The sequence below is a fragment of the Callorhinchus milii genome, unplaced genomic scaffold (assembly GCF_018977255.1).
Source record: "Callorhinchus milii isolate IMCB2004 unplaced genomic scaffold, IMCB_Cmil_1.0 Scaffold3, whole genome shotgun sequence".
Classification (NCBI taxonomy): Eukaryota; Metazoa; Chordata; class Chondrichthyes; order Chimaeriformes; family Callorhinchidae; genus Callorhinchus; species Callorhinchus milii.
In genome coordinates, this window is record NW_024704744.1 from 11,591,804 (window position 1) to 11,614,891 (window position 23,088).

General features: G+C 41.8%; 1 protein-coding gene and 1 non-coding gene across 2 annotated transcripts in view; one reads left to right on the forward strand and one right to left on the reverse strand.

The window, feature by feature from the left end:
- LOC103178980 (solute carrier family 22 member 13) overlaps positions 1 to 22,708 on the forward strand; it is a 42,287-nt gene extending 19,579 nt beyond the window's left edge. Inside the window, exons 5-10 of the mRNA XM_007894012.2 lie at positions 6,516 to 6,618; positions 14,290 to 14,432; positions 15,988 to 16,205; positions 18,913 to 19,021; positions 20,543 to 20,770; positions 22,226 to 22,708. Of these exons, the coding sequence (XP_007892203.1) occupies positions 6,516 to 6,618; positions 14,290 to 14,432; positions 15,988 to 16,205; positions 18,913 to 19,021; positions 20,543 to 20,770; positions 22,226 to 22,358 (934 nt within the window). The 3' untranslated portion in view covers positions 22,359 to 22,708. The remainder of the gene's footprint in view (positions 1 to 6,515; positions 6,619 to 14,289; positions 14,433 to 15,987; positions 16,206 to 18,912; positions 19,022 to 20,542; positions 20,771 to 22,225) is intronic.
- trnat-cgu lies at positions 11,858 to 11,929 on the reverse strand. Its single transcript has one exon. It is a non-coding gene; the product is annotated as a tRNA-Thr (tRNA).
- Positions 22,709 to 23,088: the final 380 nt, after the last annotated feature.

A 23,088-nucleotide genomic window follows, 5' to 3' on the forward strand; every position in this document is an offset into this window, starting at 1 on the left:
TAACATAGTCTGGCAAAAAAACAGCATAGAGGGGAAGGAGGGCAAATAATTCCTGAAATGTTTGGAAGATAACTTTCTATATCAGTATGTTTCCAGCCCAACGAGGAAGGAAGCAGTGGTGGATCTAATTCTGAGGAATGAAGCGAAGCAGGTTTCTGTAGGAGATCATCTGGACAACAGTGATCACAACATCATTAGATTTAGAGTACTTATGGAAAGGGACAAGGAGCAATCAAAGATGAAGATAATCAACTGGAAGAGGGCTAATGTCAGTGAATTAAAAAGGGACCTAGCCAAGGTGGACTGGAAAGAAAGATTGGCAGATAAAACATGAGCAATGGGAAGCCTTTAAGCAGGAGATAATTCAGGGACAGAACAAAAACATTCCCACAAAGTGGAAAGTTAGGTCATCCAAACCTCCTTGGATGAATAAGGAAATTGGGATTAAAATAAAACATAAAACGAAGGATTATAATAAATGTCAGGTCCAAAATACAGAAGATAATCAAATAGAATATACAAAGTACAGAGGAGAACTGAAAAAGGAAATAAGAGGGGCAAAGAGATTGTATATGAAAAGATTAGCGGGTAACATAAAAGGGAACTCTAAGGTATTTTACAAGCATATAAAGAATAAAACATTAGTCAAAGGTAGGGTGGGTCCAATTAGGGACCAAAGAGGAAATTTTCTTGTGAAGGCAGAGGGCATGGCTGACACTGAATAAATGCTTTGCATCTGTCTTCACAAAAGAAGAGGATGCCACAGTATTGGAGGAGAGGGTAGAGACATTGGATAAGATAAGAATAAACCAAGAGGTGGTACTAAAAAGATTGGCGGTACTCAAGGTAGATAGAGCATCTTGCCTCAAGATACCTTTCAGACGATTGTGGTTCAACAAGGAGGGGGCATCTGTTGAGCTAGATTCTCACCTTGTTGACATAAGGGTTAGCCTGGGTACATGTCTTCAAATCAGAGGTACACAAAGGGCTTCATGGTGTACAACAACAACAACAAAATTACATTTGTATAGTGCCTTTCACATTGGTAGAATGTCCCAAGGCACTGGACAGTCAATGTTTCGGACCCGAGCTGGGGGTCAGGAATGAGGAGGGTGGAGCACAGTGGGGGAAGCAGGGTGATCGAAAGGATGGTCAAAGAGAAGGGTCTTGAGATGGGTCTTGAAGGAGGCAAGGGAGGGGGTGAGGTGGAGAGACTGCGGAATGGATTTCCAGAGATAGGGGCAGAGTGGCAGGAGGCCTGGCCACCAATGGTGAGGCGGGTGAAGAGGGGGACGTGAAGCAGGCCGGAGCCCGCTGAACAGAGGGAGTGGGCAAGATGGTAGGGGTTTAGGAGGATGCAGAGGTAGGGGGGAGCAAGGGTGGATTCAAGAGTGAAGTCAGAGATTTACAGTTGGGTTTCATCCACCTACATGTGGAAGTTGACCCCATGTCTGCGGATGATATAGATATTGAAGAGGAGGGGCCCAAGGATAGAGCCCTAAGAAACACTGCACGAGATGGTGCAGAAGCTAGAGGAAAAACAATTTGTGGAGATGAAATGGAGACAGTGTGAACCATTCAAGGACAGAACCATCAAAGTTGAGGTGAGGAGAGGTGGTGGATAAGGATAGAGTGGTCAACGGTGTCGAAGGCAGCAGAGAGCTCAAGGAGGACAAGGAGGCAGAGGGAGCCCTGGTTGCAGATGGTCAGAATGTCATTTATCACTTTGACCAGGGCTGTTTCTGTGCTGTGGGTGGTATGGAAATCCAGTGGGGAGAAGGAAGGGAGTGGCAGGAGAGGAAGGAGCAAAGCCTAGAATCAACAACTCATTCCAAGACCTTGGAGAGGAAAGGGTGGTTTGAAATGGGGTGATAGTTTGAGAGCAGGGATGGTTTCAGGGAGGGTTTTTTAAGGATAAGTGTGATGACGGATGTTTTTAATGGGGTGGGAATGGTACCAGTGGACAGGGCAGGTTTATGATGTCTGTGAGTAGAGGGGCAAAGAGTTGGAGCTGGGAGGTAAGAAAAGGGGTAGGGATGGGGTCGAGGGAGCATGTGGTCGGTTTCATGCAGGTTATAGTGGTGATGAGAGAGGAGTGGGAGACAGGTTCAAAGGTATGGAGGGAGGGATGCGTAAGGGGCTGAGTGAGAGGGGGAGATGGGGCAGGGTTAGTAGACGGGAGGGCAGAGACAGCTGAGCAGATCCTCTCAACTTTGGATTCGAGCAAGTCTATTATCGCCTCGCAGTTGGCATTGGAGATGAGGATGGGCATGGCATGAAAGGGTGGGCAGAGGAGCCAGTCGGTGATGGAGAAGAGGAGCCTGGGGTTATCCTTGGCCTCCAAGATTGTCTTGGAGTAGAACGATGATTTAGTGGATGCGAGGGTGGATCAGTAAGATTTGATAAGGTCCAGCCAGATCTGCCGATGGACCGTTCAGCGGCACGCACCTGTGCCTTAAGGAGCTGAGGTGGCCGGTGTACCCTGATGACTTTTGTTAGTAGGAGATGGTTTGGGAAGTGAGGGAAGCAAGGAAATTGGGAGTGGTTGAGAGGGAGCTGTGGAGAAGAGTGACCGAGGAGGATATGTCCTTTCAGGAGGCTCCGGCCTGCTCCATGTCTCCCGCCTGACCCGTCCTACCATCGGTGGCTGGGCTTTTAGCCTCACTGCCCCATACTCTGGAACTCCATCTCACAGTCTCTTCGCCTGGCTTCCTCCCTTGCCTCCTTCAAGGCAGGTCTCAAGACCCTTCTCTTCGACCGTGCCTTTGGTCTCCCTCCCACCTCGCTGCCTTCCCTGACCCCTACACCACCCCTCCCCCATGCTCGGGCCCTGACACCTGACTGTTCAGCGCTTTGGGACGTCCTCCTGACATGAAAGGTGCCCTATAAATGTAATTTGTTGTGTTGTTTGTTGATGTCATTGCGGAAGAAGCCCAGAGGGGAAGGAGTTCAGATGTCTCCAAGGCATCCAAGGGGGGGGAGATTTTTTTCCTGGGGCAGTAGGAGATGGAAGTGGATTGGGTGGCAGTGAGGAGAGGGATTGAGGAGTAAAGAGAGGAACAGGGATACTTTGCACTGGCAAAACAATATATCCTTTGTCTCCTCATGGCAACCTTTCCAAACTCTGTTTGATGGATACCACCCTGGCCACTGTTCCTCCAACTTTCCTCTCTTGCTTTTCCCAAACTTTAAATCTATCTTGAGCACCGTTTCAGCCAAAAACAACACTTGCACTTATACAAATGCCTTTCACGTAACCAGTATCCACTCACTCACTGAACTGAAATCAAAATTCATCTTATCGGTTCCTACTCTAACTCTTTCTTCTCTCGTACCTCTTAGGAAGTCTTAACCTGATGTGCTTGTCAGGTCCTAACCTGATGTACTACTCCCCTGCACGCCTCCTCTCTGCTGAGCTAACACAGGCCAGCTGCATGTCCCCTGCCTCCCCAAATGCAAGTTGACATTGCTGTACCTCTTGCTGCTTCTCATATTCCTTCTACACCATCAGTGCTCGAGCTTTCAGTCATTATACCCCTATCCAGCTTGGTACAGAGGGAGCGCACTCGCCTCTGTATCACAAGGTTTTGGGTTGAAGCCCCACATCAGGACTTGGACTTTAAACACTATACAAACCCAAGTTTTGGTGTCATTCTTACTCCTATTTCTTTTTAAGCTTGGTTTTGAAGTGAAATATGGCTGTTGAATCAGTTTCTCCATAATTAACACAATGATAAATGTTGTAGAAATAATGGCATAGCTTCAGTTCTTTGAAGAGATCCAGATGTGGAAAGGAAAGAAAGCAGAGTGGTAGCCGTAGTGTGAGTGTTGTGGCCCACATTTCCATTTTTAGATCATATAATATCATGTGATGTGACAATTAACACTGGTGATAATTATCACATTGCACGTTGCATGTTTCACCCCACTGTTTCCAGTCCAGGGATTACAAGATTGATTCAAATGAAGAAGTCCCTTCCGCCAATCTGATCTCATCGTTCCAGAATACCCACCCTACCATCCCCCACATCATAGCATCGAACCATATTTTTAAATGAGTCCAGTGACCTAGCCTCAACCACCTTTCCTTGTAACCTGTTCCATTTCAAATTTAATCCTCTGGGTAAAGAAATATCTCCTAGTGTCTGTCCTAAAATTGCCATTTGGCACCCTAATCCAGTTTCCACTTGTTTTACTGTCTTGGTACATCCAAACTGGTTTACTTTTTCAATTCCATTTAAAATCCTTTCAAGACTGAAGAACCCAATCTTATCTTATAATTTGCTTGTAGCCCATTCCTCTAAAATTAGGGGTAATCCTTGTTGCTCTCCTTTGCAGTGCCTTTTGGGGCTGGAGATCTCACTTATGTCGCAGCAATCTGACCTATATTCAGTCCATTTGGTGTGGCCTAACCAGACCACAAGACCACTGTATAGCTACTTATGTATTTATGCAGCAGAAGCGTGTAATTGTGATACTCAAGATGAAAGATGCTCTCAGCTGTTACTCTGACAATTTACAGCCACACATCAGTGTTATTGAACACTTCGGACAATAGCCTGATTTTACCAACCAAGTCTCAGCTCTCAATTTAAATTGCTCCAACCCCCCCCCCCCACCATTTTGATAGAATAACATCTGAATTATTATTCTTAAACTGGACTTAATAATCTTCGGAATAACACATGCTAAAATATGTGCATACTTCAGAATCTATTCATATTAGAAGACGTTCTGGATTTCCGTAAGAAGTTAATAAAGGGCGTATCACCACTGTGTATTTGCGAAGCCCCTTCTGTATAAAATACACCTCAATGAGCAGCTCAGACTGCTGGGGTCACAGCATGTGTATCATGCGATACATCCTGCATAACTCATTCAGTCTGTCCCAATTGTCACCTCCTAGGTATCTTGAGTCAAAGGACAGCATACAGACATGAATGTGAGTCCAGTATGCCCATATTCAAGTGGATAAACGTGATCCGAGATAATTAGGTAAGACAACTTCCCTAAAATTTACACATGCAGAAACCCATCACTATGCTTCAGACTCACCAAACCAGACTGAGATTTCCATATATTCCATCTACACATTGAATTCCCCAGTGTCTGAAATTGAATACACACTCTCTATGGAAGAATGCCTAATTCCAAGAGAATATTAGGTGCAATATGTCTTGGGGACCCCAGTGTTCATGTTGAGGTACTGAGATCAGGGTGAAAATATGATGTGTGATAACTATCTTAAAGCAGTCACAAAGTGTCACTGATACGCGCATGGTTGCAGGTTCAATTTCCCCACAGGTGAGCTCATTGGCTGCCACAAGCCATTTCACAAGGCCAGAGGGTGGGCGGGAGTTGTTTACCAAACATTGGCTGGGCTATCAATAGCATCAGAAATTCCAATGATGTGATAAGTATCAACATTAAATATTGTACTTTCAGACCAACTTTCTATCCTGTTAAGATTACTTGCACAAGTTTTTTTTTCCGCAACCCAATTGTTGCACATAAAATAGGATTATATTGGATTTTCCTCTACATATGTCCCTTAGAATATCTTTAACATTGATCTTCAGAGAGAGTTCCAACTTAATCCTGAGATATCATAAATGTATGGGGTGAAAGTAGCCACATTTCTCAATATCTTCCTTGTAATAATTATCACAAAGAATGTATTATGAAACAACAAAATTTTATGTTAACATGGATAGCTGACTTCAGTGTTACTCAGTCTTTACAGGTCCCAACTAGTCCCTCCTCCTTGCAAAAGTGTAGTTGACTGCAATCTGTTACAGGTTCCCAGAACCAGGAGTCCCTCTTTGATATTAATCTCCATTCTGAAACCCTCATACATCCCTTCATTACATCTAGGCTCGACTAATCCAACTCCCTGCTTGCTGACTTTCTCAACTCTTGCCTCCACAACCTGCAGATCATCCAGAACTCTGCAGCTCATGTCCTCTCCCGCTTCAGGCTCCTTGTCTGCATCACCCGCACCCTCGCCCGGTTCCACTGGCTTCCCATCCCTCAGAGGATCAAGTTCAAAATCTTCACCCTCAACGTCCTCCATTGCCTTGCCCCCTCCTACTTCTCTGATCTGCTAATCCCTATCAACCTGTCCGCTCCCTCCACTCGGCAGGCTCTGGCCTGCTTCATGTCCCTGCCAGCCTGGCCCACCCCACCATCGGCAGCCGGGCCTTCAGCCTCTCTGTCCTCATCCTTTGGAACTCCATCCCACGTCCCCTTCACCTCTTTCCCTCCTTTGCCTCCTTCAGGGCACACCACTAGACCCTCCTTTTCGTCTGCGCCTTCGGCTATCCTTTCTGTCCTCCACCCTCCCTGATCCAAACCCACCCCCACCCCTCAGGTCATAATCCCTAATCCTTGACTGTTGAGCGTCTTGGGATGTCCTCCCAACGTAAAAGGTGCTTTACAATTTTCATTTTGTGTCGTATTCTTGACAGCACTGTTGCTGTAGATGCTAGTTTCACTGCAGTAATATGTATTTTCAGGTACATCCCTGAATCTCCAAGATGGCTCCTGGCAAATGCCAATTTAGACAATGTTAAAGAACTGTTGAAGAAAGCGGCCAAAGTCAATGGGATTTCAGAAGTGGTAAGAGTTTGTTCTCATTGGTAAACCACAAGACCTGTAATAGAAACAGAAGTCGCTGGGAACACTCAGCAGGTCAGACTCTTTTAAGGACTAACAGAGAGGGGGGAGGCAGGGCAAGGAAAACAAAGGGGAAAATGGGTTAGAGGACAGGGGATGATGGGTTAAAGAGGTGTTAATGATACAAAACAAAGGGGAGGAAAATTGCAACAAAGCAGGCAGTCCAGAGAGAGAAAAGGTGTGTCTGGGACCCAGATGATGTGATAATGGTCACAGAAGACAGGGAGGGGGAAGGTAAGCTGTTATGGTCTAAAATTATTGAAATCAATATTGAGGCCAGAGGGCTGTAAGGTAACAGGTTCTCCCGGTGTCCTGGCCAAAAATCCTCCAGATAAAATTAATTATTCAGTTCATGGATGTTTGTGACACATGACTATGTGCAAATTAGCTGTTACATTCACCTAAAGAATCCACAACCATTAGATTTTACCGAAAACACTGAAGTGTTTTAACATTATAGGTATAATGCAACAAATGTAAATACTGTAATACTATTATAGAGAAAATGTTGTATTTTATGCCTTGTATTTACATCAAACATCCAGCAATAGAAAGACAGGGAGCATGCATAGTTTAAAATTTTTCACTGAAAGCAGACATATGAAAATACAACATGCATAATTCTATGAGACCATTTTTACTTACTCACTATTCTAATTATCATAATTATTCAGCATAGAAAAAGCACAAATAGACACACCAACAAAACAGACTATGTCTGTGCCAGGTTATCTCTGTATTATGAACTCCTATCCCATTTTTTTGCTTTTATTCCCCCCAAATTTTTTTATATCTTTAATATCAGCTCTGGTGATTACTGGTGGGATGCAATATACTATTGAACATATTCTATGCTTCATGTCTTGCACGTTGTTTGGAGGTATAGATACTTTCTTTGAGTGTTAGCCTGGGTTGGTTGATGGCACTCTTTTGGGATGTCCTCCCGACGTAATTTTGCCGTTGTTGTTGCCTCACGTTGGGGGACTTGGAACTCACAATCCAGGCAGCTACTCCAACGCACTACTGGGGGTGAGCTCTATTATGGTGGGTGCTGTACTTCATAGACCATAAGACCATAAGATGTTGGAGCAGGAGTAGGCCATTCAGCCCCTCAAGCCTGCCCCGCCATTTAATAAAATCATGGATGATCTTCTAACCAAATTCCCTTTACCTGCCCTGTCCCCGTATCCCTTAACCCCTTTATCCTTTAGAAATCTATCAACCTCAGTCTTGAATATGTTCAAGGACCAAGCATCCACAGCCTTCTGGGGTACAGAATTGCACAAATTCACTACCCTTTGAGTGAAGAAATGTCTCCTCAACTTAGTTTGAGAAGGCTGACCTTTAATCTTGAGACTTTGACCCCTAGTTTTAGATTCTCCAACCAGGGGAAACAGTCTCACGGCATCTACCCTGTCAAGACCCGTAAGAATCTTATAGGTTTCTATAAGATCACCTCTAATTCTTCTATATTCTAGAGAATATAGGCCTAGTTTACTCAATATATCCTCATAGGTCAACCCCCTCATTCCAAGAACAACAACAACAAGAATTCATTTATAGAGCACCTTTCACGTCGGGAGGACGTCCCAAGGCGCTGGACAGTTGGGTCGGGACCCGAGCAGGGGGGAAATGGTCAGGGTGAGGGGAGGGAAAGGAGGGAGTGAGGAGGGGGTAGAGAGTCGAGAGGGGAGCTGAAGGCACGGTCAAAGAGAAAGGTCTTGAGACCGGCCTTGAAGGAGGAAAGGGAGGAGGCAAGGCGAAGGCACTGGGGGATAGAGTTCCAGAGCCTATGGGCTGAGAGGCTGAAGGCCCGGCCACCGATGGTAGGGCGGTTGGGGCGGGGGATGTGGAGCAGACCGGAGCCAGAGGAATGGGCAGGTAGGTAGGGGGATAGTAGGTCAGAGAGTTAGGAGGGAGCAAGGCCGTGAATGGCCTTGTAGGTGAGGATGAGGATCTTGAATTCGAACCTAGTGAATCTACACTGCACTCCCTCTAAAGCGAGTGTGTCCTTCTTTAAATAAGAAGACCAAAACTGCACACAATATTCTAGGTACGGTCTCACCAACTGCAATAAGACTTCTCTAGTCTTGTACTCTAACCCTTTTGCAACAAATGCCAACATGGCATTAGCCTTCCTAGTTGATTGCTGTACTTGCATACTAACTTTTTGTGACTGGTGTACAAGGTCATCCAAATCCCTTTGAACACCAACACTACCTAGTCTCTCCCCCTCTAGAAAATTATCTATTATTTTCTATTTTTACTATCTAAGTGAATAAGTTCGCACTTCCCCACATTATACTCTATTTACCACCTTCTTGCCCACTCACCTAGCCTGTCTATTTGCCTTTGCATTCTTCGTGCGTCATCCTCACAGCTTACTCTCCCTCATATCTTCATATCGTCCTCGAATTTAGATATGTTAAGTTCTATTTCTTTATCTAAATCATTGGTATAGACTGTAAAAAATTGAGGCCCCACCACTGATCCTTGTGGCACTCCACTAGTCACATCTTACCAATCTGAGAAGGATCCGTTTATCCCTACTCTCTGTTTTCTTCCTGTTATCCACTCTCCGATCCATGCTAATATATTGCTCTTAATTTCATGGGCTCTAATCTTATGCAACAGCCTTGGGGCACCTTGTTGAATGCCTTCTGGAAATGCAAATATACCACATTTACTGGTTCCCCCCTATCTAACCTGCTAATTACATCCTCAAAAAACTCTATAAGATTTGTTAAACACGATTTCTCTTTCGTAAAGCCATGTTGACTCTGCCTAATCATATTGTGATTTTCTAAGTATCCCACGACGACGTCCCTAATTAAGGACTCTAGAATTTTCCCTACCACCGATGTCAGACTGATTGGTCTATAGTTCCCCATTTTTTGTCTCCCACCCTTCTTAAATATCATCATTACATTTGCGACCTTCAATCATTGGGAACCATTCCAGAATTCAGGGAATTTTGGAAGATCAAAAACAAAGCATCCACTATCTCTGTAGCCAGTTCTTTTAAAACCCTAGGATTCAGGCCATCAGGTCCAGGGGATTTATCGTTTTTTAATCCCATCAATTTCTCTAGTGCTATTGCTTTACTGATGTTTATTTCTTTAAGTTCCTCACTAACATTAGCCTCCAGGTTCCCCTCTATTTTCAGTAAGTTTTCAATATCCTCTAACGTGAAGACAAAAGCAAAATATTTAATGACTCTGTCATTTCTTTATTCCCCATTATAATTTCTCCTGTCTCTGCCTGCAATGGAGCGACATTCACTTTTGATAGTCTCTTCCTCTTTAAGTACTTGTAAAAACTCTTACAATCTGTCTTTATGTTCCTAGCTAGTTTACCCTCCTATTTTTGTGGAGTCCTGTAGCTCAGTGGTTAGAGCACTCGCTTTGCAAGCGAGAGACCTGAGTTCAATTCCAGGCAGGGCGAAACCTTGGGCAAGTTTCCTTACTCCACACGCCTAATAATAATCCCTCCAAAACCCAAAACAATAATAAATTGGTCATTTTCAATCTACGACTGTTTGTGGGACATTGCTGTGCGCAATTGGCTGCCGCGTTCGCCCACAAATATACAGTCAATTCACTTTACAGTGTGTTCTGTGAAGCGCTTTGGGACGTCCTCCTGACGTGAAAAGCGCTATATCAAATGCAAGGATTATTATTATTATTATTATTATTCCACTTTCTCCCTCTTAATCAGTTTCATGGTTTTCCTTTGCTGTTCTCTACAGCCCTCCTAATCCTCAGGTTTTCTGTTCTTTTTGGCAGTATTATAGGCCTCTTCTTTTAATTTTGTACTTTCCCTAATTTCTCTAGTTAGCCAAGGTTGAACCACTTTTTCTCTTCAATATCTATATGTTCCCTTTTGGTGACATCATCCATAGACATGAGGTCAACTTCCATATGTATGCGGATGACACCCAACTCTATCTCTCTGCCGCCACCCTTGACTCCAGGACCACTGCTGTCCTGACAGAATGTCTGTCAGAAATCAAGTCCTAGATGAGAGCTAACTTCCTTCAGTTGAACGTTAACAAGACCGAGGCCCACCTGATTGGCTCCCGTTAGCACCTCCTCATCTCAGGCGCTGAAAGCATCACCATCCATGGTTGTACACTCCACCTTACTTAGCCAGATCGGAATCTTGGCGTCTTGTTTGACCCTCAACTATCCATTCTACCCCACGTTCGTGCCATGACCCGCTCTGCCTTTACCCACCATTGGTGGGCGGGCCTTCTACCACTCTACCCCTACCCTCTGAAACTCCATCCCGCAGTCCCTCCACCTCGCCCCCTCCCTTGCCTCCTTCAAGACCCATCTCAAGTCCCTCCTCTTCGACTGTGCTTTCGATCACCCTCCTTCCCCCACTGCCCTCCACCCTCCCCAGTTCTGACTCCCAGCTCGGGTCTGAAACACTGACTGATCAGCGCCTTGGGATGTCCTCCCGATGTGAAAAGCACTATACAAATGTAATTTTGGTGGTGTTGTTGACATACACAGAAAACTGGAGATAAATGGTTTTGAATTGAGAGCAAAAAAGATTTCTTCATACAGAGAGTTGTGAACATATGGAATGCATTAATCCTTTGTACTCTATTCCCAATGCTCTGTCCATGAATCCTCTCAGATTGTTTTTTTTGAAATGCTAATCCAATTGCTTTAAGAACACGTGTTTGGCAAACCTGTTTTGTTTGTCATCTTGCTGTGATGCAAATGATGTCCAACTATGTCATAATGCAAAATAATAAGTTTCATTTGGTATAGCGCTTTTAACATTGGGAGGACGTCACAAAGCACTTCACAGGATATATTGTGGATATATTGTAAGGTCCCATGACTGTGTTTTCTGTAGGTTATGACAGACATATGGACTAATTGGGCCAAATGGCCTCTTTTGAGACTATCATTCTCAGTAATTCTATGTCATATAATAATAAATAATAATCCTTGCATTTGATATAGCACTTTTCACGCCTTCTAGCCATCTTAAAGCGCTTCGCAGAATATACTTTAAAATGAATGTATATTTGTGGGCGAAACGCAGTAGCCAATTGCGCACAGCAGTGTCCCACAAACAGTTGTGGATTGAAGTGACCAATTTATTTATTTATTTTCCTTGAGGAGTTATTATCAGGCATGTAGAGTAAGGAAATTTGCCCAAGGTTTCATCCTGCCGGGAATCGAACCCAGGTCTCTTGCTTACGAAGCGAGTGCTCTAACCACTGAGCTACAGGACTTTTTGGTCCTAAAATGACCAAAAGGACATTGCAATGAAACTTCTGTGTGGCTGTTCAGTTTATATGACTCCTCAGGCATAAACTCAGTACCTCTTTAAGAAAGAAAGGACACAGACTGGATTAGAAAAACAAGCTGATGGGGATTTTATGGGCTTGGCTGACTCCATGCAAAAACGGGCTCTGTGTCCTTGATTTGTTGATTCGATGATTCAAACTCTTTCGGCCAGATTTTCTTGTAAAGTTTCTGTGTCATGTGGAGTCAGTTTATGACTGGTGTGAGCTTATTTGATGAAGAAAGTAGTGTCATTCTGATCGGATCGTTGATAAAAAAGATTTATTAAGTTTAGTTTTGCTAGTAACAGTTTGAGCAATCACTCGTCTTTGGAAACATTATGCACTGGGCCTTTTAATAATTTGTAGTTCTGGATGATTTTGACAATGGATTATGTTTAAAATGTAATAATAATAATTCTTGCATTTGAAATCGTCCCTTATCATCTCTTCGAGAAGTCTCAAAGCGTTTCACAGAATAATAATAATAATCCTTGCATTTGATATAGCGCTTTTCACGTCGGGAGGACGTCCCAAAGCGTTTCACAGAACACACTGTAAAGTGAATTGACTGTAAATTTTGTGGGTGAATCACGGCAGCTAATTGCAAACAGCAGTGTCCCACAAGCAGTTGTGGATTAAGTGTTTTATTATTATGTATTTATTTATTTATTGTGGGATTATTATCCCGGAAAAACGATCCGCAATCGACTAACAACCAGGTTCCTACTTACTTCTAGGTAAACAGAGGCATGTGGAGTAAGAAAATTTGGCCAATGTTTTACCCTCCAGGAATCAAACCCAGCTCTTCTCGTTTGCGAGGCGAGTGCTCTAACCACGAACAACAACAACAAGTTTACATTTGTATAGCGTCTTTCACGTCGAGGGGACGTCCCAAGGCGCTGGACAGTGAACAGCATTTCAGACCCGAACTGGGGTTGGGAAGGGAGGGGAGGGGAAGGGGGGCGGCCAATGGCATGGTTGAAGAGGAGTGTCTTGAGGTGGGACTTGAAGGAGGCTAAGGAGGGGGTGAGGCGGAGTGACTGGGGGATGGAATTCCAGAGATTGGGGGCAGAGTGACTGAAGACTCTCCTGCCAATGGTGGTTGGGGGACATGGAGCAGGCCGCAGCCGGCTGAGCAGAGGGAACTGGCGGATTTGTAGAGGGTTAGGAGGTCGCAGAGGTAGGGTGGGGCAAGGCCATCGAGGGCTTTGTAGGTGATTCTTCCAACACTTTCTGTTTCCACAAATTAAATTACTTTTAGGAAATAATATTTTGAGATACAGTAGTTCAGGACATGACAAGTACATGCGACTGCCAGGATGGTGAAATGCAAACTGGATGGACCTTGTTTTTTTTCTTCTAGCATGTCCCTTTGGTAACATCCTGGAGCACTTTGCTATTGTTGTTGCCCCGAGAATAAAATAATCATTAATTTAATTCATGGCTATTTGTGGACATTGCTGTACGTAAATTGACTGCTGCATTCATCGACAAAATGCAGTCACTACGCTTTATATTAAATCGTTGAGACATTGAGACATTTTGACAATGCGATAAGGCACAATATTAAATGTAAGCATTATTATTATTATTGCATCTGCACCCAAATCTTTCAACCCCTTTGGTTGCTATATTAGCCTACATTATACACCGTCACTACACTTTACAGCAAATTCTGTAAAGTGCTTTGAGATATTTCAATGAACTGATGAAGCATTATATCAAATACAAGAATTATGATGTTTCAATGAGAATGTCAACCAAGTATTTGCACAACAGAAAGCACAACAGATACTGACTTAACATCATCTACAATATTAATACAACCATAAAAGAACAAAATTGCAGCAGGCATCTCCAACTCTTACATCTTGTCACCTTTATTTTAAAATAATAATAATAATAATAATAAATTGGTCACTTCACTCCACGACTGTTTGTGGGACACTGCTTTGCGAAACTGGCTGCCGCGTTTCACCCACAAAATATACAGTCTTTACTTTACAGTGTATTCTGTGAAGCACTTTGAGACGTCTCAGACACGGTAAGACACTATATCAAATGCAAGGAATATTATTATTATTTATAATCTTTTCATGCAAATCTGCCAGATTAGTGTCATTCACTGGCTTCAGTCTCAGTTTCTGGCTAAAAACATATCTCTTTTAGAGGGTTTTAGATTTGGCAAAGAAAAACTTGAAGCTGAAAAACCCAAATGTGAAGGAGAGTAACAGTGTCCTGGCTGCGAGTCTACCTGCCAACTCATTATTCTCACTATTAAAATCTTTTTGTGATTGATTTTCTAGGACATTGACTCCTTCTTGGTCGAAAACAACTACAAAGAACGTAATGGTATACAACACAACATTCCAGCTAATGCTTCCTCAGCGTTTATGAATTTCAGCTCTGGCATAATCATTTTACGGCTGTTCGTCATGAGTTACATAAGGTATGTTCGTCTTGATTTACTTCAATACTAATTAACATGTCTGGCTAAGTTGGAAGATGCTTACTTAGCCTGAGCTGATACTCCAATGCCTGTTCAGGTGGACCCTAAAGATCCCATGTCATTACTATATTCAAAAAGAGAAAGGAGTTTCTCCTGGTGTCTTGATTTCACAGTAAAATCCTGTGAAGCGCTTTGAAAAGTCTCCACGATGTGATAAGGCTTTATATCAAATTCTATAAAATTTTAAATGGGATTGAGAAAATAAATCCAGAAAAAATACTTTTAATATATGCCAAAGCAGCAGAACAAGAGAACAAGGTATGAGTTGCAAAGGGCAATTTCAGGAAAGGCACCTGGAAAGTTTTCAGGAATGTTTTACACAGAAGTAATTATTGACTGAAATGTGTTACTAAGAAGGGTCACTGAAGCCAGGTTACTAGACTTATGTAAGAAACAGCTTGATGCTGTAATAGGCAGGTGATAAAGTGATAAGTGGAGTCCTGTAGCTTAGTGGTTAGAGAACTTGCTTCACAAGTGAAAGACCTGGGTTCGTTTCCCGGCAGGGCGAAATGTTGGGCAAGTTTCCTTACTCCACACGCCTCTGTTTACCTAGCAGTAAGTAGGAACCCGGTTAGTCCATTGGCGGATCACATTTCTGGGGCTAATAATCCTTGAAAAAAATAATAACAATAATTTGGTCATTCATTCCACGACTGTGGGATACTGCTGTGCGCAATTGGCTGCCGAGTTTCACCCACAAATATACAGTAAATTCACTTTACAGTATATTCTATGAAGCGCTTTGAGATGTCTAGAAGACATGAAAAGTGCTATATCAAATGCAAAGATTATTATTATCATTATTATCTGGATGGATAAAATCAAATAAGCTGAAGGTCCATCTTTATCAACATTTCTCATGTGAATTTCCAGCAACCATTAATCAAAAGATAGACACTAAAGATTCCCAAGTTAATTGAAAAAATAATCATTGGTCATACATTCTGAATAACACGAAAATATCCAATTTATTCATGCTTTTTCATAAATATATCTTTTTTTCTGAAAGGCAAATAACAATAACAACAACAACAACTTGCACTTGTGTAGCTCCTTCCACGCAGGTAGAGTCTCAGAGTGCTTAAATAAAGACTTATAATAACACATACATTTGATATCGTGCCTATAATGCTGCAATATCTCAAAGGGCTTCACATGGAATTGCTGTCAAGTGTAGTGACTGTTTAGTAGTAGGGAAACAAAGCAGAGTCCTGCTAACAGCCAGGAAGTGAAAGTTCAATTCTTCTGGAGGATTGGTGGCCAGGACATTCAAGAACATCACAGTAGCAAAATTATCTGATTTACCGATGTCACAAAAAAGGGTGAGTAATATAATATATGGTTCCCATTTCCTATGCAAATGTGATGTTGTTGCTGTCATAGACTTTGGTTTCAGTTAAATTGATATTGCAGATAGACAGTTGAGAGTCACAGAACATATCAGTGCCTTTTTGTTGCATTGCAACTCGTGACTTACTCTGCTTTTCTCTTGCAGCTTTGTAATAGCACTGACATACTATGGTGTCTCTTTCAATATTGGAAGCTTTGGTGTCAACATTTTCCTCGCCCAGTTTTTCTCTGGATTGGTGGAAACGCCTCAGATTGTGGTGCCCTGCCTCTTGGAGAGGTTTGGACGCAGATGGGTTACCTGCATTACCTTGTTGCTGACCGGATGTTTGTGCTTGTTGTCGCTGCTAGTTTCTACTTTTATTGGTAAGAGCGATCATTAAACCAGCAACTCTTTCCAAAATGTCACATGTGCAGGGCAATTTGAGTGTCACATCTGCTGAAATGTTACTGAGCTTAAATTGCCATTTTGTGATCTTAACATCCTACAATATACAATACAATTTATATTCGTATAGCTCCCAATTATGAGCCTTTACGATGGCTTAAAGATTATTTGAAGACTTTTGCCCAGCACGTTGGTAGATACATGGATAGAAGGAAAGGAAAGAGAGCAAAATGACCCAACTCTCTGTTCTATTCGTGGTATTTTTAATATATATATGTTACAGTAAAGTTGTGAGCCAATTTTCTTTCTCCTCCCCATGCCTCTCAGCTCCTACTCCGAGCTCAGTCCTCAGCCGCTACCATAAGCAATTTTCTTACCATTAAGCAGTCTCCTGACATGAAAGGCGCAGTATAACTGTAAATTTGTATTGTGTCGTATTGCTCTCAGTCACATGCTAAGTTTCACAAGTTTGGGGTTGTGCATCTGTGAGAACGCAAACACAAGGTCAAAACATAAATAAAGTGGTGTTAAAATGTTACAATCAATGTGACTTCTAAATTGCATTTAGGTTATTTATAAGCGCACGGGCACAAATTTACCAAACAGATATGAATATGCCCCTGACATGAAGATTGTTCACAGGGTCAAAGATAATATCACCTGACTAGGCTTTCCGTGTGCTAATTCCTAAATAATTATCAGCAGTTTCAGAATGTTCCCATTAATTGTTTGGATAATCCTTAATGATCTATTTGCCATGGAATGCATGAGAGGAAGACACAGACTGATCTGTCTGAGAATTAAACAGCGATGCTAAGTGATCCATGATCAGTGGATTATGACTGCATTGGGTGTTTGTTTTATATCTTTAACAGGGCGAGCTCATTACTGTATAAGCACCTTGCTAGAGGGTGAGCTTGCTTTTAACGTTGTTTGGACTCCTATAGGTCAGTGGTTAGCAAAAAAGGACACTTCCAGCACTGACCAACCAATTTCTCATGCTAAAATATGGTCAATCAAGTTCAGTTACAATCCATTGATTGTGGATTGCTCAGTGTCTCTGCTTAATTCTCAGGCAGATTAGCTTCAAAGAAATGTCGGCCAAGTTGTCAAGTCACTGCCGATGTCACTTCCTGCACGATGCGTGGATGCAAGAAGCAGCCGTGATGTCACTTTGCTCAGAAAATCGTGCAAGCGTTGTTTATTGCATATAGTGACACGTACAATGCACACGAAGTGACATCAACGCTGTTGTGGAGTCCTGTAGCTCAGTGGTTAGACCACTCGCCTCGCAAGTGAGAGACCTGGGTTTGATTCCCGGCAGGGCAAAACCTTGGGCAAAGGTTCCTTGCTCCACATGGCTCTGTTTACCTAGCAGTAAGTAGGAACACGGTTGTTAGACAACAGGCGGATTCCTTTTCCGGGGGTAATAATTCCTTCAAAAAATAATTAAAAAATAATAATAATAAATTGGTCACTCAATCCACCACTGTTTGTGCGCAATTTGCTGCCACGTTTCGTCCACAAATATACAGTCAATTCACCTTACAGTATATTCTGTGAAGCACTTTAAGACGTCTAGAAGATGTGAAAAGCGCTATATCAAATGCAAGGATTATTATGATTGTTACTTGCAAGGCATGAAGAATTACTTGGGGCTCCACCAACCTGTGCTCTCCCTCCGCTCTGAAGGCACTTCAAAGTGACGTGAAAGTCACTACGTAAATGCAAATTGTACTGTGTTATGTTTTTGCCTTCTTTCCTTTCCTTGTATCTATGCATCTAATACTTGCTGGACAAAAGTCGTCAAATGATCTTTAAGCCATTATAAATCTTATAACCAGGTACTATATGAATGTTAATTGTATTGCATATTGTATTGTGTTAAGATCGCAAAATGGCAATATAAGTTAAGTAACATTTCAGCAGTGGCCCTCAAGTTGCTAGCTCCATGGCCCATGTCCTGTCTGCTCCATTATCGGTGGCCAGGCCTTCAGTCTTTCTGCCCCCACCCTCTGGAACACCATCCCGGAGCCCCTCCGCCTCATTCCCTCCCTTGCTCCCACCATCAGTGGATGAGCTTTCAACCACTATGTCTTCACCCTCTAGAACTTCCTCCTTCAGTTCCTCCATCTCTCCCCCTCTTTATCTGTCTTCAAAGGCTGCCTAAATACTCTTTGACTATGCCTACATTCACCCCCCTCCTCTCCAACCTTCCCTATTCAGAACTTGACACAATCTCTGTAACATACTTCGAGACTTTACCCAATGCAAACAGCATTCTAAAATGCAAGTTGTTGTATAAAACACAAGTTTCACCCCCAAGCTCACTGTGTAAAGTTCATTTCACACTGCAACTTATTGCGAATGAGGCATTGGGTGCACTAACCATATTGACGATTGTATTTTTCCATCTATCTGAACCCTTGAAAAGTTTGCATATTTGATTAAATGTTGTTCTAAAGCAGGCTGGTCCAACTGGCGATGGGCGATTTCACCCCCGTTCCATTTCATCTGGCCCACCCACTCTCTCCATAACTCATAAGTGTCATGTTATGTTTCTGGAAGGGAAACACAAAAATATTGCTTTTGTGGCCACCGGACACAAATAGGGCATCTGGCCCTCAGCAGCCAAAAGGTTAAATATTCAACCACTTAATCTACATGTTATTTTCTGTCTTTCAGATATGCCCTTTTTGATCATGGCTTTAGCTTTATTGGGGAAGCTTTGTGTGCAGACTAGTTGCTTTGTGAGCACATTATACAACATTGAACTATTTCCTACTGTGATCAGGTAATATATATGGGGGTGGGGGAGAGTTCGAAAGGATGTTGAAAAAATGTTAAGTTTTATGGAATCGATCAGATCTAATGTAAGTCTTTCAGACACGATGTCCAGACGCCCAGAAACTTTGGAACTCTCTCCCTCGATCCTTCTGCCTTGAGCCCTCCTTCCCCATTTTCAGATCACACAAAGATACTTGTTGTCATTTCCTGGAGCCCCTGCTGTGTCACCTCCAGCCTGAGCTCCAGTACAGGGAGAATCTACAGCCAAAATAGGCAGGAAATCATAATCTATTATTTTAATAGTTTAATCTTTGACCATATCATTGTCTATTTAAGCTTTCCCTATGAATCTAATAAAACTCAGTCAGTCAAATCCCATTTCAAATGGAAATTCCCATATTCTGAAGGATAAAGGGATTGAGAGCAATTTTTCCTTCACTACATTGATTTAATCAGTTTTTGATTGGGTATTACTGTAAGAGATTATCTTTCAGCATTGCTGAAATGTCACTATTGTTTCAAATGTGTTTTGCAAATGGGCTTTATCTGTCGGTTGTACTGCTTTTCATTCCAGGGGCATTAAATACAAAGATTTTTTAATAAGATAGTAGTGGTAGTTATTCCACCACAAAAGTCACTTTAATGCCAACTTTTTTTTCTCCATAATTAATGCGTAAATGATTGGAACAGGTTGCCAGGAAGAGTATTGGAGGCCAGGACACTGGACTCATTTAAAGAGCAGCTTGATCCAGTAATGTGGGGACAGTAGGGCAGGTGTTCTGGAAGGATAAGATTGGATGAGCCGAAGGGTCTTCATCCAGACTAATTTTATAGTCTTGTAATCTGGTGATCTTCTCCCTACTTTGGTTTAAACTGTCAGAAGTTTGAAAAGTGGTTTCCATAATTGATAGAAAACTTCTCTTCCAAATGTAAATGGCACAGCTCCAGGAGAGATTTTAGTGAATATCCAAAAAGTCTAACCTTGATTGTTACACTCAAGTTATGGACTCATAAAATCACACAGGTAGTTGCATTCAGACAGTGAATTGTTGGTTTCTCCTACAGCTTTGCAGTACTGGAGAAGTTTGTTGGATTAATGGCTGTATTTCTCTGATGAGTGTTTCTGTTTTAGAATGCAAGTTATCCTTGTTGTTCTACTCTTGTATCTTAAATGACATATTGTTTGTCTTCAAATACATAGTCACTCCACTTAATAGTAAAAATCTTGTGAAGTGGTTTGAGATATTTCATCAATGTGATAAGGCATTATATCAAATGGAAGGATTATTATTATTATTATCCTGGCATTTCAGATAATAATAATAATTCAGAATAATAATAATCACCTTCCATTTGATATAGCACCTTATTACATCATTGAGCTATGTCAAAGCTCTTGATAGAATATACTGTAAAGTGAATTGACTGTGTATTTTGATGGCGAATTAAGGATTATTATTATAAATTGAGGATCATTATTACGTATCCAGAATACTAATAGTAATACTAATATTTTATTTTTACATAGACAGAAGTGTATTGGATTTGTGGGACTTTGGTATCGCATCGGCAGTATGCTTACAGGACTGGTCGCCCCAAATGGCAGCATTTCCTTGTCTTTTATGATCAGTTTTGGTATCATGCCATTGCTCGGGGCAGTTTTGTGCCTATTTTTGCCAGAGACGAAGTTCAGTGCTTTGCCAGACACTGTCCAGGATTGTCAGCGGCAGCTGGGCCTGCTTTCGTGTTACAGAAGGTAAGCAGTAAACAAACATTACAAGTATTATATATTAAGATTACACAGCATTACACTGTAGAGTAAGTCCTTTGGAGGGTGATACAACACCTCGATGATTCAATAAGGTACCATATTAAACACAAGGATTATTACAATTGTTAATAATAGAGCTAAGTAAACCTTCATCAAATGCAAGGATTATTATTATTATTATAGGTGGTTCTCTTTTCCGGGAAAAATAATCCCTTAAAAAAAATTGGTCGTTCAATCCACGACTGTTTGTGGGATACTGCTGTGTGCAATTGGCTATCGCATTTTGCCCACAAAAAGCAATTCACTTTACAATATATTCTGCAAAGCGCTTTGAGACGTCTCAAAGACTTGATAAGGCGCTATATCAAATGAAAGAATTATTATTATTAATATTTTGTGAATTGAAACAGAGTCAATTGATGCATGAAATGGTCAATGCAATGCAAAACAATTTACATTTATGTAAATACATTTACCTATGACGTCGGGAGGATATCTCAAAGTGTCTAACTCACTCGTATTGGAATTTTTACTCACCAAAGTTAAATGGCATGAGAGGTCTTTCTGAAAAAAGTAAAGTATGCTCCACATGACCCATGTGGCGGTTCGCCCACAAAATATACAGTCAATTCCCTTTACAGTATATCCTGTGAAGCGCTTTGAGACGTCTCAAAGACGTGATCAGGCACTATATCAAATGCAAGGATTATTACTATGGCTTGGACATCTTTAAAAGAAGAGATAAACCACTAGATGGTGCTATTTTAACAAGAATGTTACCATTGAAAATTTTGGTTAAAAATATCAAAACTTCAAATTCGGCACAGAGACATATTATAATGTTATAGGAGGGAAAATTATCACTGAAATAAACCCTAACCTCTGGACATCCCTCCCTCTATCCCTCTGTATCACTTAATCTCTATCTGTTTTAAAATCCCATCCAAAATCTACCAAGGAGGTGAAAGGAAGCACAGAATTAAATGTATTGTCTGAACGTAAAGTCTTCTCCCGCTTTTGGGTATATTAATTCCCTAATGGGCATTAAAGATCCCATGCCACTATCTGAAAAGAGAAAGGAGTTTCTATCGATGTCCTTGCCAACAATTGCCAGGTAAAATTGTCATTCACTTCATCGCTGTTTGGGATTTTGCCATGTTCAGATTTGCTGCTATATTTGCTTACAAAATATAGTCAACTTGATAGCAATTACCTTTGAATCACTTTGAGCCATTTTAACATTATCAGTCTGTCAGCCTGGCTCAGATGGCTCAGTAATACTGAGCTTCTGAGTCAGAAGGATGTCGGTTCAAGCTTCACATCGGAACTTGGATTCTAAGCATTATTATTAATACAACTTCAAAGAACAAGGATGAAAGATGCATGTTTATTTCACCAGGTCAGAAGTTAAAGTTCAAATAATTTTGTCCTTTTCTACAGAAAAAACTCAACTGACAGCAATGAGAGGAATACAGATCTGGCTTTAACCTGCAATGAAGACATCAGGAATACAGGTCTGGATTTAACCTGCAGTGAAGACACAGAACTCAAAAACTGCTGCAAACTGGAATAAAAAGTCTTGCTACCATTACCCAAGCACATCTGCATCTCAAAGGAAACAAGTGTATAGNTTTTTTTAAATGTAAATATGCAATCCAATTCACATTTAGAAAGTGTCTTTCAGTTCAGGAGTCCATCACGAAGCACTTCAAACACAATCAACTAACGTTTCATTTCCAAGGGTTGGTCAGACCTGCTTATGAACATTGCAGGAAAGAGACACATTACCCTTGGAGCACTGCCGATAAGTTAAGGTGTGAAAGAGAGTGGCAATCATTGGGTGAGGATGATCAGCATGTTTGTTACTCTAGATTCTCTAAGTCTGAAGGCTACAATTTAAATAATACATTGTTGTTAAATGTCTCCAGTTGATGTCTTAATTATTGTCTGGTCTGCGGATGTGACTCTCTCCCCCCACGCCTCTCGCGACTCTCTTACAATAGTTGGGTGCAAAGTCAACCACGTATCATAGTGGGACTGCTTCTTAACCCTGATGCCTACTGAATCATTAGACAAAGTTGACCCCAAACAGGGTGTAACAAGGAACCCTGCAAAAGTAGGTGGAGGTTGGGACTAAAAGTGAGCTGGGCTGAGAACTGAGAACAAACACCTTGTGCAGTTGTGTGTGTGTATGTTGGAGTGGAGTTGTGGAGGATAGGGAGGAATTGGGGGAATTTTTGGTGTGATAATTATCATCATTACCATTTTCACTCTATTCATGAGCAGTATAAAATAGGGGGGAG